Source organism: Armigeres subalbatus, chromosome 3 (assembly GCF_024139115.2).
Source record: "Armigeres subalbatus isolate Guangzhou_Male chromosome 3, GZ_Asu_2, whole genome shotgun sequence".
Classification (NCBI taxonomy): Eukaryota; Metazoa; Arthropoda; class Insecta; order Diptera; family Culicidae; genus Armigeres; species Armigeres subalbatus.
The window spans coordinates 385906861-385920276 of record NC_085141.1 but is presented as its reverse complement, the minus strand read 5'-3'; the positions used below and the strand labels follow the sequence as shown (position 1 = coordinate 385920276).

At 38.3% G+C, this 13416-nt stretch overlaps 1 protein-coding gene across 1 annotated transcript in view; it reads right to left on the bottom strand.

Annotated features, from left to right (window-relative positions):
• Positions 1 to 9964, bottom strand: part of LOC134222958 (uncharacterized) — a 33231-nt gene extending 23267 nt beyond the window's left edge. The window contains exon 1 of the mRNA XM_062702099.1: positions 9824 to 9964. Coding sequence (XP_062558083.1) covers positions 9824 to 9964 — 141 coding nt within the window. The remainder of the gene's footprint in view (positions 1 to 9823) is intronic.
• Positions 9965 to 13416: the final 3452 nt, after the last annotated feature.

Genomic DNA, 13416 nt, shown 5'->3' with positions numbered 1-13416 from the left:
CCATTTGATACCATGCCGGGAGATATCCTCCCATCGCCTGGGAAAAGAAAGCAAAAAGGCCATTGTGTTCCGTCCAGTGAACGCATTAAGCGTTTTCAATTTCATTAAACTTGTTTCGGGCTGCAGGGGAATTTACAGGAACGCGTTGTAATTTACATTCCCGAACAATACGCGCGCGGCACAATGTGATGGCGTGAGAGCAAAATTAGGAAAAAATTTTATCATTCCTCAGATCAAAATTTTTGTCCATCCTGGTAATTTCTATTTATTTTGGGATAAAATTTGATCAAGTAATTTGACCCTCAATTAATGCATAACATAAAGGCAGATATTTGCTTACGATATTCTTGTAAGGCAAAGAAAATGGTAAGACGATTTTTGTCCGCCCATATGTCTGAGAATAACCCACCGTGCGCAAGTCAGCTCCCGTTTCGCCGTGAAAGCCGATCGGGAGGGATGAATGCGAGTGCGCTCAAATTTTATTGTATTATTGCAAATGGGCAAATACGGTGGAAGAAAGCATTTCTTTTCTCGCGGGTTGCAGGACGGAAAATAATGGTTTTATCAAAGGGAAAAAAATCTATTAGAATAGGACGCTAGAAAGAAAAATCTCGAATATACATTTTCATTGTTGGGAACTTCTTTCTTATTTTCGATGATTGGAATGAAAGGAAAGGGGACCGGTGAAAGACTCTTCATTTAGCGCTGGTGCAGCAGTTCCAAGTTATGAATCTTGAGAATCTAAAAAAGGAAGAACGTCGAACGTAGGAAATATTTTGTATTGTAAGGTGCTTTGAATGGGAATGCATTTGCATCAGAATGAGTTGTTGTTTGAATAAGGTAGGAATGGGACTTATGTTGCAAAAAAGCTGGGAAAAATAGTGCGGTAGTTTATGGCGAAAATGAACCACCCCTTTCGGTGATGAATGAGTTTTATCGGTCGTGATAAGTAGGTTTGTCACAATAGGATATTTTTTGCTTCCATTTCTTATTGCGCAGCAGTCAAGGTATGCAGGGAGTGTCTGATTAATTTATTTGGTATCGTATTTCTGTTTCGGAATATATGGATCCCATGGATCTTTCTCAGCTTAAATCGTTTTAAGGATATGTTCCATGAAAGAAAGACTTTTATAATAAGAACAAAAATTTTAAAAAATAAAATGTTCAAAACCCATAATCAAGCTTTGTTCCGTAATGCATATAGATCCTATTTTAACAGACAAAGATTGCAGCAAACCATTTTTCCTTACACCTTCATCTCGCTTGTCTCAATTGGGCTACCTTATGGTACAAAAATATATTCAGCGATGTTCCTGTATATTGAAAAATTACTCAATAATCGCACAAAACCAAAAAACACATATTTTTCGAAAAAATAATAAAGCACTAGAAACTAACTTGGATTGATGGAATATATTTTGTTCTACTTCCAACCAAGGATGTTAACGATCACTCAGTAATTTGCGTTCGATCATTTAGTAGTTTGTCAATAACACATTCCAGAAACTGAATTTCAAAATATGTTGTATGGTGGACTTCTAGTGCGAAGGTTTTTCTACAACTCCGCCTAATGGTGTTTCTCGAGTCCCTTCGAAACACGCAGACGACTACGGAAGGTGATGGTCTTTCAGGCCTTTATTCAATATCGCTTTGGAGGGAATGATACGAAGGGCAGGGATTGACACGAGTGGTACGATTTTCACGAAGTCCATTCAGTTATTTGGTTTCGCCGACGACATTGATATCACGGTACGTAATTTTGAGAAGATGGAAGGAACCTACATCTGACTGAAGCAAAGTGAATTGGACTAGTCATCAACACGTCAAAGACGAAGTACATGATAGAAAGAGGCTCAAGAGAGGACAATGTTTGGCATCCTAGTGGTTTGTATCGAGTTTGTATCGGTGGTGACGAAATCAAGGTGGTTGCCGAATCCGTGTTTCTTCGAAACTAGCAGAGAAATCCAAAAACGCATCGTGGCACCAAATCGTACATACTTTGAACTCCGCAAGACGATCCTATCGAATAGAGTTCGCTGGCATACCAAACTGACTATTTACAAAACGCTCATTAGACCGGTAGATCTCTACGGACACGAGGCCTGGACGTTGCTTGTGGTGGACCACTTGGAGTTTTCGAAAGGAAAGTGCTGTGTACCATCTATGGTTGAAGGAGCAGAATGAACCACAAGTTGCATCAGCTGTTGAGAGAACCATCCATCGTTCACACTGTGAAAATCGGACGACTACGGTAGGCCGGGAACGTAGCCACAATGTCGATGATGCGGTAATCCGGTGAAAATGATTCTCGTCAACGATCCGACGGGGACAAGAAGTCGAGGTGCGCAGTGAGCAAGGTGGCTCGATCAGGTGAAAGACGGTATGCGGACTCTCCGCAAACTGCGCTGTTGAAGACGTGCAGCCATGGACCGAGCTGAATGAAGAAGATTTTCATGCACTGCACAGGTCATTCTGGCCTTAGTCTGAAAATAAATAAAAACCTAAAGGTGAGATACAAATTTTACTTATCCAGATATTCATTTATTTAGCTTACATCTGAACAGATAACACTGAATCAACAATTTGACGGCACAATACACGGTTCGAATGCGTATATGTACTCCCCGTGTTGTTCTGCACTTGGTAATCCCACCTCGCGCGCTGTAGACCTGTGCGCCGAAGTATTTGTGAACGGAGGCAGCGTAAGGCCATTTTAACACCGGCCATTTTAAAACCGTAAGAAATGTTTGGCGTGAAGAACAAGGCATATCGTGCTTTTATGAATTTTAAGATTTTTGTGGAATGTCTAGCTACAGTGAGACTGATGGGGTGAACATCCTAATAGCTATTATAGCTTGTATCTCTACAAAAAAGATTTATCCTCCACTAGGATCACAGCACATAAGTTCGTTGGAAAGTATTCCGGATATAAATCCAGAGATTCAGTTGGAAATTCCTCAAGATATTTCTCTGAAAATTTGAAAAAGAAATTCTAAGAATTAAATTAGAATTTCCATAATGAATTCCTAAAGAACTTCCTCAAAGAATTCTATTGAAAATTCTTTCCAAAAATTTTCCAAAAGTTCCTTCAGGAATTTATTTGGAAATTACTTTAGGGATTGCTTCGTTAATTCCTCCACGGAGTCTTTTTATAATAAATTAATTCATTCGAAAACTTTTTGTTTAGGAATTCCTTTGAAAATTCTTTAGAAAATACCCATGGAAAATCCTTTAATCTTTTTTTAAAGGAATACCAATGGACACTGTTTTAGGAATACATTCGGGAGAAATCCTTCGGAATTTGATTTAATTTTTTTTAAATTCCTTCAAAAATTTCTTTCCAGTAATTCCTCAAAGAATTTCTTTGGAAACTCAAGGAAGATATTTTTGGTTTCACTTAGAAAATTTTCCTCTGGAATTTTTTTTAGAACTTCTTGCATTTCTACTAAAATTCCTTTAAGAGTTCATATCTGAAAAAAAATTACAAAAACCTTTCCGGAAGAGTTTCTGAAGAAATCCCTGGATGAATGTCCAAATTAATTCCTGGTGGGTTTTCGAAACAGATTTTCGAAGAACTTCCTGAAGGAATTTCCGACTCAATTCTTGATGGAAAATAAAAAAAAAAAAATAAAAATAATCAAAGCAGATGTGATTTATGATGTTTCAAATTTTGGTGCCAAATGAAATTTATTGTGTCATATGATGCGAAACTACGATATAACTTACGCACCCGCAGTAAACCCCGTTTTAAAAATTATTTCTTAAATCATAACATATTTTTTTGGTCTGCCCTAATCGGAGATATCAACTTATGAAAAAAATGTAATTTTGACAGAAAAATGATTATAACTTTTGATCGGAAAAAGATATTGTGCATATTTACCCATCAAAAGTTGCATTTTTTTGAGCTCTAAAAGTCACCTGAAGACGACTTTTTTGAGAAATCTGAAACAAAAAAATTAGATCAAAAATACTGTTTTTTTGAGGTACACCCTAATCCAATTAGGTAAAATTGCTCTAAATCAGCCAACTTAAGAGCTACAGAAAAAGTTTTTCAGCAAAATTGATTGGAATTAGCTGCGCTACAACTTTGTAGAACATAAGATGTCATCATTCTGAGAAATAAAAAAAATATTTTCTAATTTTTTTTATATGATGGGCCACCCTATTTTTTGGTAGAACCATAATGATGGCCTTACTATTTCGAACAATTTTGTAGAACAACAGTTTTTTCTAAAAAATATAGTTTTGGCGTAAAATCCATCTTTCCGCGTAAATCTGTATCCTGGACAATAGTGCACTGTTAGAAGAGTGGAAAAGTGAAACTTTTATAGCGACTGGAGCGGGTCTACGCACCGTGTTTTTCCTCTATCTTTTGTTCTTTGAAGTTTGTCACCTCGCTATTTCGGAAATGAATATTTCGATATCAAGTTGATTTATAAAGCTGAAAATTTGTGAGCATGCATATTATGAGTAAGCGAGCAGCGTGGTGATGTTTCAGAGCTATTTCTTTCGCAATAATGAAGCTCTTACTGCTTTCACTTTCCCACTTTTTTGGATTTGATTTTTTAGAGCTGCAGAGTTTGTATTTTATAAGACTCTTTGTGTAGCAAGCACAAATACCAATTGATCTGATTTAAAGCAGAAAGTAACTTTTATAGTAACAAAACGACTTTAAGTCATGACAAACTGAACAAACATCAAAGAGTTTTGATGGTATTTCCCAGACGGGTTTAATCAAAGCATGGACTGCCCTAATAAATTCATATTTAAAACGTCATAGTATTTGAAATTTACAACCTGTCACAAAAGGTTTTGGCAACAGCTTGAAGATGGATCATAATTCAGGCGTGGTAAATGCTTTATCAAAACTGGAAAGCAATCCTATTGCCGTAATAAAACCCTAATAAATAACATCGAATGCCAAAGAGCTGTATGAATGTTACTTGGGCTGTCCATCCTCGAATAAGGCCAATGCTCGCCAAGTTGTTCTGTACTTGGTAATCACACCTCGCACGTTGTAGACCTGTGCGCCGAAGTATTGATGAATGGAGGCGGCGAAAGGCCATTCTAACACCGGCGGAGGCGTCATGCCTTAAGGCGTACAAAAGTTTACATTACATCCTCCACTAGGATCACAGCACATAACTACATTGGAAAGTACTGCGGATATAAATCCAAAGATTCATTTGAAAATTTCTCAAGATATTCCTTTGAAAATTCAAAAAATAAATTTTAAAAATAAATTTCCAAAATGAATTCCTTCAAAACTTCCTCCAAGAATTCCATTGAAAATATATTTTGGTATTTCTTTCCAAAATTTCTCAAAAAGTTCCTTTCAGGAATTTCTATGAAAATTACTTCTTTTACTTCTTACTGAATCTATTTATTGGTATGTTGGATTACACTGTAGAAAGGAGATTCTCTCTATCCCGTGGGCTTCACGGAAGTGTTTCTAATTACGGGTCCGTCACCTCCGTGTTTTCCCCTTCATACAGCAGTGCATTGAAAGCAGAATGGTAAATGATTTGGACTGTACTATTGGGTGGAGCCGTATAGAGAGCAAGACTCAAGGCAAAATGGTGGATAACTACATACATACAAACATACTATTAATAATTTCTGAAAAAAAAATTTTCCACATTTTGTTTACAATTATACTGGATTTTTTCAAGTATTCCATGAGACATTCCATTCCTTCGGAAGTTTATCTAGTAATTCCTTCGGAATTTCCTCCGAAATTTCCTTCCAAAATTCTGGAACGAATTTTCAGATATCTTCGTTCCAATTCCTTGAGCAATTTCCAAAGCAACTCCTTAGCGACATTCTTATATTTCTTAAAGAATTTCTTTGGACATTCCTCCAAGAATTCCTTCGGAATTTTCTTCAGGGATTCTTTCGGAAAACCCTACAGAAATTGCTTCGGAGTTATCTCCAGGATTCCTTCGGAAAACCCTACAGAAATTACTACGAAGATAAATCCGGAAATTCCTCAAGACTTTATGATTTTTCTTCATGTATTCCTTCAGAGCTTCCTCCAGGACTTCCTTCGGAAATTATTTCAAGAAAACCAAGAAATTTCTTTGGGAATTCTTTATCAAAATAAATCGAAAATTGAAAAAAAAAAATCAATTGGGGGTCACGTGCCCCATCGTGCCCCAGCTCCAGAAGCCAAGTTACAATTTCTTCATTCGCATATCACGAGGCTAACACAATGATACCGTGGTGCATCGAAACCCGTACCCCTAAGCACTTCAGCATATGAAAAAGTCTCTAGAAAATACAAATCGAATGTAAATAGAACATTTGTCGTTGATCTAACTGCATAAGACCTTTATTTTTTGTGCGCTGCACTGTATTGCATTAAAGGTATTGAAAAACCAATAAAATTACGAACAAAAACAACACCTCCTGAATCGAAATCTGTCTACTGTGGATGGATTTCGAATCATAGGATCATGATTCGTACTGCTATTTTCTAACAGAACATTTATATTAAAACAGACCGAATGATCAAACTACCACTGTAAATAGCGCAATACGCACCTAGAAAAACGACCCTTTGTTATATATGCCGCTGATCTTACTCTATTAATTGCAATTTGCAATTTAAACCCGAGTAGACGAAAATAGCTCAATAACATCAAATGTTAAATAGATATCAAGATGAGATGTGGACATGATTGATATAAGAGATAAAAAATCAGGCGACAATATCAATATTTTGCACTGAAATATCATGAGGAGATCAAGTTATAATATTTGTAAGAAGTGATCAATATCATGTGCCTTTAGTTTGTTCATATTCGTAGCATAACATGATATTTAAATGATATTTCAGTGCAATTTTTTGATTTTTTTGCCAGTTTTTTTATCTCTTATATCAATCAAGTCCATATCATGTTCTGATATACTGTTCATGGCTTCTGTCCGGGAACACAGTCGCTTTCGATACAATCACGTTCAACACGCGAACGAAATGGCACCCAAAACCACACACATTTAATCTTTCGAAATGTGGTGAATTTTGAGCAAGCCAAACATAATAAGAGTGATCAATCTACAATTTTAGTAAGTGCAAGTTATTTAAAAATGTGTTTTATGTAAGCCACCTTCAGAAACTTGTATACAAGCCTGATTATTTTCTGTTAACGGTTTTGAGAGGAAAGTAACCATAATTCAATATAATAGTTTGTCCAAGCAAATAAATAAAATGTTTTCATACAAGTAAGTTCTATCGAATGTAAATATGATGTTGTATTTCCTCTGGCACGATCAATTGTCAATAATTGCTCAAGTGATATGATGTATTTACTGCCAATTGAAGGTCCTTTATTATGTTCATTCGAATACATCAAGTACGAGAACTGTACGCAGTTCTATATATTTTGATTATTCATGCTATTTATGATTATTACAATATTCCTATGATAGAAATTTGGGCGGAAAAACTATCAATCAGCAAAATCAATCAACGAATCGTTAAGTTGTATTCGATCTTCCTTGTGTATGATTGCATACAAGCTGAAGCGATGCACGGCTACGCAACAGAAACCGGAAAACGTGAACTACTTGCGCGTGGGTTTTTTTAATGCTGCATGAACGTTGCAAAAGTCCTAAAGCATTTTTTTATCTGTGGTCAGCTTATGACAGTGAAACGGGAAAAAGTTCACTAGTTCTATCAAGCTTTGTAATGTGCTAAGACGCAAAGTTAGGCGCCAGAAAAAAAATTGGACTCTACTCCACCTGTATGTTGTTCAACATGTTACAGGCTTCCTGCTGTACGGCATTAAGTTCGTTCAAAAAGATGGAAGCACCGTTATTACCGTTATTGCAGTTGCATATCTTTAAAACAGCAAAACATCAGTTACCCGAGCATATGGTAGGTTGATCCGCCAATTCTGTATTCTGATGTTTCTCTAATTTAACAAATTACAAAACAAAGACATGAATAGGAAGATTTACGATAAAGTTACAAAATGTTTAAGTTACAAATTATTTTCCGAGTCAATGTGGCTTGAAGGATCTGGTAGAGGATTTTAATTTGTTCTATTTCCTTGCTGATTAAAAGAAAGGAACTTTCAAGATCAGGATGTTCGCACTATATTCTACCAGGGAAAGCATCTATATTTAGAAAGCTTCTTTTGTGAGGAAAATGGATTTTTTTCCAGGTTTCGGCGAGCCGTACGCATTACTGCCAACCTAATGCTGCAGACTATTCAATTAATTGTGCAGATTATTCGACCTCAATGTTAAACAATACTTTTTTGTGTAGGATGAGGACAAACAATCAGCTGTGCAATCTAAGCATTGATTAAAAACAAACAAACAAACTTTAATCAAGTATCTGAAAGCCTTCCGTTTAATATGTTGCTAAGGATCCACTTTCTCCACAACGGAACAAAGCACAGCACAATTGCAACATGATAATAGATTATGTGTGGTCATTGGAAGTAGATTGATCGAAGATTTCCCATACTTCCTGACTACTTTTCGTGACGGTCTCAGATTTGAATCTACAAAATGACCCACCTATCTTCCCGAAGGACGTAATCCTACGTCAATACAAAACAACCGAATATCGAGCAGAATAACATTTTAAGAGGAGGAGAAGTGTTGAGCATAAAATGATAAATAATGGATATTTTATTGAAAGTCGAATGAAACATATATTTTCAAACTGACTAGTATCTTTATACATATTTCATTCCACATTTTCATATCCCAGTACTCTGCTACTGCTACTGCTACTCATATCCCAGTATGTACCTCTGCCCGCATGTTGTTGTGTTTTTGGTGGCTTCCAACTGGCGGAGGTGGCGTTTGCATGCAAATTTTTTAAACGGACTTGCATGGAACATTTTTCAATTAAATTCATTTAACTTAAATTCGAGAAAACCGAATAGAAAAAACTGTAACGTGCAAAATATCTGATAAAAAATAATTAGATCAAATGTGTTTATACCATTTCGGGTATTGATTGACCTTAAAATATGTTTATATACTACATAACAGTCCTTCGAAAAATGGCAATTTCTTCAAATTTGCGGTATTCATCTAGCTATATCTTAAAATTTGGACGTGTTCTGAGAACAGATTCGGATTCAGCGAGCCAAAATCAACTGAAGACACATCAATTGGTTCTGAGGACCCGCAAAAGGTTAAATTTTGTTGTCCTGTCTAAATGTCGGCGGCCGTGGCGTGGCGCGGCGGCGTACAGGTCTAGCTCGCTGCGCTCCACGCCGTCTTGTACCTGCTGGATCGGAAGCGACATTTTTGCAGGGTTGCTGTCCGGCATTTTTGCAACATGCCCTGCCCATCGTACCCTTCCGTCTTTAGATACCTTCGGGATACTGGTTTCTTCATAGAGCTGGGCGAGCTCGTGGTTCATCCTTTGCCGCCACACACCGTCTTCTTGCACACCGCCAAAGATGGTCCTAAGCACCCGTCTCTCAAATACTTGCAAGTCCTCCTCGAGCATGGTCCAATTTTATGTCCGTAGAGAAGAGAACTAACGGTCTTATTAGCGTTTTTTACATGATACATTTGGTACGGTGGTAAATCATTTTTGATCGCAGTTTCTTCTGGAGCACGTAGTAGACCCGACTTTCACAGACCATGCGCCTTCGTATTTCACGACTAACATAATTATCTGCCCTTAGCAAGGATCCAGGTAGACAAATTAATCGACCACCTCGAAGGTCTAGCATGATGCATTCACCACCAGTCCAACTTTTGTTGCTTCACGTTTCAAGCGGGTGATAATTACTGTCAACTTTTCAGATGTTTGGCCAAAATTGACTGGACCTGTAGAAAATCGTACCTCGGCTGTTACACCGGCTCTCCGCATTTCATTTTCTGGCGCAATGTTGAACAACAGGCTAGAAAGTCGTAGTCCCCAGCACGATTTGAACGAACTAGAGTGTTCGACAGAAACCTTCACACAGTTTTGCACACCATCCATCGTTCCTTTAATCAGTCTCCTAATCTTCCCAGGGAAGCTGTTCTCGTCCATAATTTTCCATAGCTCTACGCGGTCTATACTGTCGTATGCCGCCTTGAAATCGATGAACAGATGGTGCTTTAGAATTTAGTATCCACGGCATTTTTGAAGGATTTGCCGTACAGTTAAGATCTGTTCCGTTTTCGAAGGGGCCGTTAACGAAGCCGACTTGATAACTTCTGACGAACTCATTCACTATTGGTGACAGACGACGGAAGATGATCAGGGATATCACTTTGTAGGCGGCATTAAGGATGGTGATCACTCGAAAGTGCTCGCACTCCAGCTTGTCGCTTTTTTTGTACATGAGGCATATGACCCTTTACTTCCACTCCTCCGGTACCAGTTCAGTTTCTCAGATTCTGACAATCAGATTGTGCAGGCTAGTGACCAGCTTTTCCGGGCCCAGCTTGATGAGCTCAGCTCCGATACCATCCTTACCAGCTGCTTTATTGGTCTTTAGCTGTTGGATGGCATCCTTACACGCAAAACAAAAAGTTGTGACATTCTTTGCATTAAGCGTTTTGTATCAAATCTCGCATGCAAACCGCTCAGAGAATGTTATATTCGTTACGCCAACTCGTTGCATTAAATCGGTTTATTTGGTTTCGATCAATACATCTTAACGTCTCTCGTTGGCTCCTCTAGCAACAAATAAAAGCATCGTGTACAGGAGTACAACTTTGACTCATACAATCTTCCGACTCCGTTCAACTTGATGGTGGGCAAGGACGCAGATAAGCATAATACCAATTCCACTAACATCACCGTTTGCTATCTCTATTACCCTTCTACTTGTGATTATAATACAGAACGAGGATTATGATAGTCTTCTATCACTGCTTCTCTCATCTGGTGTATAGTCCAGATGGATAGCGTGTCAGTCGAAATGCGCTAGGCTTGGTGGAGGGCTTAGGTTCAATTCTCGTTTTCGATTAAATTAATTTGTAAGCAAAATAAGGTTAGCGAAGTATGTATAAAGCATCGTTCCTCGACGGAAGTTTAAAAATAAATTCTTTGTAGACACAAACACATACCTAGCATTTTTTTGTCGTGACCAGAGACTTAATGCAATGGCTTGCTATATTGACTTAATGTAATCTGTGCATGGGCCTCAGCTTAATGCAATCTGTGTATGGAATTCATGCAGATTGTCATAAAATCATGCATTCTCTGATGGGTGTAACTTCCCTCAATGTGGGGGCTGGTTGGCTTCCATCGTCCGCTGAACTGACGTAGTCATCTCCTCTGCTGCCTTGACTTTCACTGCCTGTACTCTCAGCGCCATTCAAATGTTCCTCGTAGTGCTGCTTCCACCTTTCGATCACCACACGTTCGTCCGTCAAGATGATCCCGACTAGAAGAGCATACCGTTTCGCTTCGAATTGCCGGACGCTTCGAAAGCCGGACACTTCAATTGTTATTCAACTTTATTTACCATCTCAACAAGTATTTCTTGGGTAAGCAATGCAGGGAACGATTCTTGGACTTAAAACCATTTTAACAAATGTAAGTAATCCGTGATCTGTGGTGAAAACTTGAAAATTAGGAGTAAAAGTTGAAAGCATGTCATAATCAACGGTGAATTTCGTTTTTCTTGAATGTAGTTTAAGACTCAACATTAGAGAAACTAAGCTCATATTTTCTATATTCTATCATTTGCAAGGGATATTAGTAATTTATTAACATAGTATGATAGTGCTCTTTGTCATGAATAAGAGAAATGGCTTGGGAATTCATAGCTTTTTAATTTTTATTACATTTTTTTGTATGTCCGGACTTCGAGGCAAGTTTTTACGATTGCTTCGATTGCCGGACATGCTGAAATGATGTTAAATAACTGTTTATCAATTAAGTTAATTGAAATCAAATGATTCGTAATAAGCAATCATAGTTACAATTTCATTAGATTTTAGTTGCTACACCCCAAAAGGAACATTGCTTGCTCTAAGCTTATCAATATTAATTTATACACATATTGTAAATGGTATCACTTTATTAATTTTACATAAGTAGCAAAATTTGCCTTCAGTTTCTAGTAAGTGGCTATCTTCAAATGCATTTTTTTTAAACATTCACACTTTTGTAAAAAAAAACAAGTTCGTAAAACTAGCTTTATCGCTTCGTTCAGTTACGTATTGCTAAAGACCATCTGAGGGTGCTGGGTTTGATTCCGTGCCGTCTAGGCAATTTTCGGATTGAATATTGACTTCCCTGAGCATAAAAGTATTATCATTAGCCTCATGATATCGAATGCAAAATGTAACCTGCGAAACCTCGCAGTTAATAACTGTGGAAGTGCTTAGGAACATAGCTGCGATGCGTCTGTCCCAGTGTGGGATGTAATGCTAATAAGAAGAAGAGAAGGTACAAATAGGGTTTATTAATTGCGTTTGATTGGCTTTTTCTCGATGACCTTTAAATGAAAAACTTTTTTGCGGCACAGGCACGGCAAATGCTGGGTAAAGCGTACCATTATTGGTACTTCGCGTACCTGAAGAAATGAAATAGACCCATCTCACGGTTCTTAGCCTTACCAGCAACTCCTATCCCTACCTCCTCTGGCGCTGATCGGATACGAGCAACCTTAGGGAAGATCGGTAACCAACCCGGTATGAACTATGGTCGTATTCTGATAAGGAAGGGGTTTGCTTCTCTGGAGGTGCAAATCTTCTGAGCGTCTGAGTGGCTAACACAGCGTCTGTTCTCCGGTTAGGGTGGGCTGTTCATCGTCCGAGGAACTATCAGTGAACTTGTGCATCATGTCCACCGGAAATTTAAGGGGTTTGTGTTCAGGCCCTGCAAGCCGTCCAAAAACTCGCGTAACGAATTATCAACTAGCGAGTAGACCAGAAACAATCGGCGAAGACTGCGACGATAAGGGACTAGCGATTGGAAATCGGTTCGTTGAACTGTAAATCTCCTTCATCTGGACAAACGCATACTCACCGATCTGCTCAGGACCGTTGATTCGGCATCAAAACGCTGTAGGAGGTTTGTTGGAAGGATCAATGGTTCGAACGTTAAGAGTACCATCTATCAGAGCTGCGGCAACCATGGGATAGATTTCATAGTGGGCGATATACAAAGGCGCGTGATCGGCTGGTGTCCGAACAATGAGAGAATTTGCAGGTTGAGGATGAAAGGACGGTTTTTCAACTTCAGCATAATCAACATCCATAGCCCACTCTGGAAGCATGATGATGAAAGAGTACGCATTATACGCGCAGCTGGAACGTGAGTACGACAGCTGCCCAAGCGATGACGTCAAAATCATCATAACAGATTTGAACCCTCAGTTGGCTAAGAGAAGGAGTTTCAGCGCTCACCGCTGACAAACGAAAAGGCCTACGACTAATTGATTTCGCTGACTAATTGATTGAACTTTCCAACCACGTTCTGATTGATGGACG